The sequence below is a fragment of the Stegastes partitus genome, unplaced genomic scaffold (assembly GCF_000690725.1).
Source record: "Stegastes partitus isolate 25-593 unplaced genomic scaffold, Stegastes_partitus-1.0.2 Scaffold577, whole genome shotgun sequence".
NCBI lineage: Eukaryota > Metazoa > Chordata > Actinopteri > Pomacentridae > Stegastes > Stegastes partitus.
The window spans coordinates 124,539-130,373 of NW_007578308.1; the positions used below are offsets into that span (position 1 = coordinate 124,539).

General features: G+C 45.0%; 1 protein-coding gene across 1 annotated transcript in view; it reads right to left on the reverse strand.

Moving 5' to 3' along the window:
- Positions 1-5,835, reverse strand: part of LOC103362486 (suppressor of tumorigenicity 14 protein homolog) — a 26,280-nt gene that overhangs the window by 11,962 nt on the left and 8,483 nt on the right. The window contains exons 2-5 of the mRNA XM_008288853.1: positions 2,587-2,749; positions 1,351-1,481; positions 1,116-1,186; positions 477-670 (exon numbers count right to left, since the gene is read on the reverse strand). Of these exons, the coding sequence (XP_008287075.1) occupies positions 477-670; positions 1,116-1,186; positions 1,351-1,481; positions 2,587-2,749 (559 nt within the window). The remainder of the gene's footprint in view (positions 1-476; positions 671-1,115; positions 1,187-1,350; positions 1,482-2,586; positions 2,750-5,835) is intronic.

Consider the following 5,835-nt stretch of genomic DNA (forward strand, 5'->3'; position numbering starts at 1 on the left):
TAGGCTAACATAGTACGTAATGTTATCATGTTTAGGCTAAAGTAACATTACATACTATGTTAGCCCAGACAGCTAATATCTTAAATGTAATGTTTTAACAGCATGTGACAGGAGGGAAGCTGTCCTTCATAACGAGGCTTCTTCCTTAATAAGGTGAAGATCACATGTAAAGTAGAAACAGGAGTGGTTTAATTATGTCCTGTTTAACTAACGTCTACAGGTTACAGCGTTATTAATCACTGTCTTGGTTTTTGTTGTCTGTTGTTTTATAGATAGCTTTCCAGATTTAGCCGCTAGCTGTTAGCATAGCCACTGTGAAAGCTAATTTCCTGTTTTGGGCTTTTGTTTCTAGTTTCAGTCGTCTCTGCCTTGGAGACAGAGGAGCTGCATCAGACCACATTTCAGTCATCAGCAATGGGCCGGGCTGATCATCGGTCCATCCCTAGTTAGAAACGCTCCATGAGGAGCCTCTGAACCTCGAGAGACGACGCTGTTGACGTCCAGAACTTCTTTGGGCCTCAGCAGCACCCGTCCCTGTCGGCCCTGAGGACTTTCAGCCGGTGGCTCCAGAGACTCGACGGCTTCGTCCAGCGAGTCCTGCTGAGGGACGGGAACATCGAACTCCGACTGGTAGTACGCCACGACGCTATCGCCGCCGCCGTCGCCCTCGCTGCAGCACAGACACAGGAGGACATGGACAGACCAAAGGGAACGTATCAGCCACACCTGAAGAAGTTCTCCTGACCTCCTCAGAATCAGCCGATTCTGTATCTACTATAACTTCACTATATTAAATCCACATTTCACACTTTTTAATGGACTTTTTCCATCACTGATCTGGTGTCAGGTTCTAGCAGAACCCAGATGTGTTCTTCCTCCTAAATGTCATGTGTCTATCTGCTGTACTGATGAAGTTCTGAGGCTCAGAAATGATGGAAAAGGTCCATTAAAGTGATCAATCTGGACCCTCCTCTGTGGACTTCAAGGACCTGGACCTCTGGAACATTCACAGTCTGAAGGTAGAACTCTGGTCAGTAGATAAAGGTTCTGCAGAAACAGAACCAGATGTTCTGAGGAGGTTCTGCACAGATCAACATGCTGCATCTCAAACGCACCTGAAGGCCTGAACAGTGGAGCCTTTGAAGTATTTGGCGAGAACCGAGTTTCTGGAATAAATCAGCTTCAGCTGGAACAGAAAAGGTCAAATGTGATATCATCAAAGGTCTCGCGTCTGTTTACTTCCTCCTCAGCAACACAGGAAGTCGTGAAGCAGAAGTGGAGGCGTCACCACCACCACCACCAGCAGCGTGGCTCAACATCCCATGATGCTTTGCGGCAGCAACGTCTCACCTGCTGTCTGACCCGAGCGGCCAGGTCGGTGAACTGAGGGCTGCTGGGATCTTCGTGGGCCGGCAGGAAGCGCTGGTTGCTGATTCCCATCGAGCCGATGTAGAAGCGCTTCACTCTGACGTCATTACGCACTGAGGAGACACACAGGCTTTACAAAACTTTATTTACACACAAACCAGCCGACAGAAACCATAAATCCTCTCCGTCCTCCTGCATTAAACCCAGAGCAGGACTCAATCAGCTGACGACTGGTACATCAGGAATGTTCTCAAAGTGATGGTTCATGTTTCCACCTGCTTTTCTTTTTAATTATCTTAATTTATTGTAAATAACTGCAAGGTTTGGCTCTGGAACATGCATGTTTGTTCTTACTGCTTAGCTTTAATGGCTAACACAGAGGCTAACATCATCTTTTTCAGGCTAACACAGAAGCTAATCTTGTTTAAGCTAATGTAGTAGCTAATATTCTCTTGCTTAGGGTAACATAGAGGCAAGCATTTTCTTATTTAGGCTAACATTATGTTGTTTATGCTAATATCAAGGCTAACACTATCATATCTAGCCTAACATGACTATGTTTAGGTTAATCTGGCTAGCACAGAGGCTAACATTACATTGCTTACATTGACATAGAGACTAGCAGTATCATTGCATATCATCACATTATCTTGTTCTGGCTAATATTACCTTGTTTGGACAAACACAGTAGCTTCTATTTTCTTGCTTAGGCTACCCTAGCAGCTAGCATTACCTTGCTTAGGCTAATACATAAACTCAGATTATCATGTTTAGGCTAACATAGTAGCTTATGTTGTCTTGCTCAGGCTAACCTAGTAGCGACCATTATCTTGTCATGGCTAACATAGGAGCTTATCTTATCTTGTTTAGGCTAACGTAGTGATAGCTCATAACGTTGTTGTTTTGGGGTTTTTTTAAAACTTTTTTTTAAACAAAGTGATATATTTAGCTGTCAAAAACAAAACTCTGAATGTTTCAGGTTTTATGTGGAAAAACAAATTGATAAAATAAACCAGGAGAGAAAAACAAGCTTGTCCTGCATTAGCTTTTTAGGCTAACACAGAGGCTAGCATCATCTTGTTCAGGCTAACACACAGGCTAATCTTATAGTAGCTAACATCATCTTGCTTTAGCTAGCATACAGGCTAAGGGCTGAACAGGTGTAGCTGAATGTTTGCTGTGTAAACTGCAGTAAACATGTCTGAGTGAGCTGCTCACGGTGAAAATGCCAAACCAGCAGTCCGGTTAGCAGAGCGAGGGCGGCAGCAGCCAGCAGCAGCCCGATTCCCATCCACAGCTTCTTCCTGCAGCCCGGCTTCTTCTCCAGCTGCCGGGAGTCCGAGGCTGGGAGGAACTGCAGCGCCGCGTCCCAGTCATGGTCCTGGAGGACGGAGGGAGACAGCGGAGAGAAAACTGAGGGGCAGGCTTCGTTCTGACAAAGGTTCAGAGTTTCTGATGAACTCCACCTGCCATTTTCTTATACAATTCCCCGTCTCATCTCACTGTTCACATTTTGAATCTCATCGTCTATGTTGACACAAAATGTAGCAGCTAATGTTATCTTGTTAGGTTGATCCATCCATCTTCTCCCGCTTATCCAGAGTCGGGTCGCGGAGGCAGCAGCCTGAGCAAAGCCGCCCAGACTTCCCGATCCACACACACCTCCTCCAGCTCTTACTACTCTGGGTACTCTAGGCGAACCCAGGCCAGCTGGGAGACATAGTCCCTCCAGCGTGTCCTGGGTCTTCCCCGAGGCCTCCTCCTGGTGGGACTCGCCCGGAACACCTCCCCAGGGAGGCGTCCAGGAGGCATCCGGAAAAGATGCCCAAGCCACCTCAGCTGGCTCCTTTCGATGTGGAGGAGCAGCGGCTCTACTCCGAGCTCCTCCCGGTGACCGAGCTAAACAGTGGCTATCATTGTCTTGTTTAGGCTAAAGAAGTGTTTAACTTTATATAGTTTCAGCTATTCTGGTAGATTGATCGTAGCAACTGGACCTGCTTGAGTTCATTGAAGACATTTCACCTCTGATCACCTGTACATCGACCTGTTCATCAGGGAGACAAAACAACTGCTCCACAAGCGCATGGCCCAGGACAGAAGAGCACCTCCTCAGGACAGGACTCAGCAGTCCAGCTGCATCTCAAGGACCAAGGACACTCATTCAAAGACCACAACGTACAGATGCTGTCCTGCAGGGAGGACAGATGGTTTGAGAGAGGAGTGAAAGAAGCATCTCTGTCCAACTGGAGAGACCTTCCCTCAGCAGAGGTGGAGGTCTGAGGCATCATCTGTTCACAGTTCAGTCCTAAGATCTCCCCCCAGGAAGATGAAGCCACATCCACACCGAGCCACAGAGACCCTAACGAACCCCACGGTGTCAGGGGGAGCACTAACGACTCACATAACGAGGGGGAGGAGCAACAGACCCCCAACTGAGACTCAGGTGTTAACGTCTCCTTCAGGACATCAGGATGTGGAACTCCCAACCAGTCAGTCAGAGCTGATATATATAAAATACTGGGTAACGTTAGCTTGTTCAGGCTAAGACAGTGGCTAACAATCTTGTTCAGGTTAAATAGTGGTCAACACTGTCTGGAAAAGGCAAATGTAGCTGCAAACGTCTTACATAGGCTAATATAGCAGCTAGCATGATTTTGATCAGGCTAACAACATCTGGGCAATTTAGCAACTAACAATATGTTGATTGTGTTAACGGTTTCTTGTTTATGCTAACATAGCAGCTTATGTTAGCTTGTTTTAACTAATTCAGGTCACCATGTTTAAGCTAACAAAGCAGCTAATATCATCTCACTTTGACAAATGTAGCTGCTACCATTATCTTGATTAAGCAAACCTAGCATCTAACAACATCTTGATAGATTAACACTATATTGGTTGTGCTAACATGATCCAAATTGAGCAAACGTAGCTGCTAACATTATTTTGAAGAAGCAAACCTGACATCTAACGCAAACTTAATTAGGCTAACACTATCGAGGCAAATGTAACATCAAATATTATCTTATTTAGGCTAAGATAGCAGCTAGCATTGTCCTGATTAGGCAAAAGTAGCAGCCAACATCATCCTAGTTTGGCTAACACAGTGGCTAACATTACTTTTTTAGGATGACCTTTTTGTTTTTTTTAGCTAATGTAGCGATAGCTCATGTGGGCTGCAGGGATTTTTAATTTAGTCTTGATGTTGAAAAATATTTTAATAACATTGATTTCTTAGTTTTTGTATTCCAGGAACCAATGACCAAACGTGTGACATCACGAGCAGCGACGGATTCTTTGGTGCAAAGCAGGGCTGCAACGCATGATTGTTTCTACCAGTGATTAATCAGGGAATAATCAATAATTTAATTTGCCTTCAACAGTGAGAGTTCAGACTAATCGCGCTAATGAGCGGCTCTGAGGTCGTAAACTGGAATCAAGCTTCATGAACTTATTTACTCCCGTTCTTCCTGATCCAGGTCTGAACGGCGCCGGCTGGACGTGACTTTGGTTAAATAAAGGAAACAAAGTGAACGTCGGGCGTCTCATCAGGCAGCCGATACTCGGCCCGAGGGCTGAGCGTGAACCGGTTCTGCTGTGATCAGGGTGGAGCTGCTCAGGAATGTGTGAACAGCTGACGTTGAACATGCTGCGTCGTGCTCACGGCGTCCAGGCGCCGCTCCACCCGCCGGCGGTGACGTCACAACGCCAACCGACAAAACACGACCGGCTGAAGCCTCATCCTCACGTCTGCTGAAGGCCTGATCGATGAACAGCAGACACACAACCGGACTGAAAACCACAAGTACAGTCTGTGGCTGCAGCTATTAGACAACATAAAAACCCGTCTGTTTAGTGTAATGCTGTAAATACATCACTACACCTGGACACAGTTAACATCAGAGCATTGGTTCTGTGATCTTAGACAGGTTTAAATTAGATCGATGTGGTGCAGGTTCAGCAGCAGCGTAGAGCTCCAGAAATCATCTGAAAATAACTGGACAGTAACGATAAATTCAGTGTTTCTGCTTGTTCATGGTTTAAACGTCATTAAAGCCACGTGAAGTTAAGGCTGCTGTTTGTTCTACACTGAGCTAAACTTCACTGTTTTTGTTTTACAGTGAAGTTACCGTAAGAACAGAACCAGAACCGCTTGGGCTGTGTGTTGTTGGTTGCTGTTCTTATTTATGGTAACATGGTAACACCAATTTATATTATTTTGAGTGTTTTTCTAGTTATTTTCTGGTATTTAACCAAAAATGAATGTATAGTAAACACCAGCAAATTGTTAAATAAAAGTACAGTTTAAAAAAACAACAACACTGAGTTTGACGGTGGATTTAAGTTCTTTGGAAAAAGGCTTAAAAAAGTCAAAAATAATGAAGTTCATCAGTCAGAAGCTCAGTTTTCAGTGTCCATGAAGTTTCTTCTCTTAGTTCATGTTTCCATCAGCTTCATCTCTCCATCCTG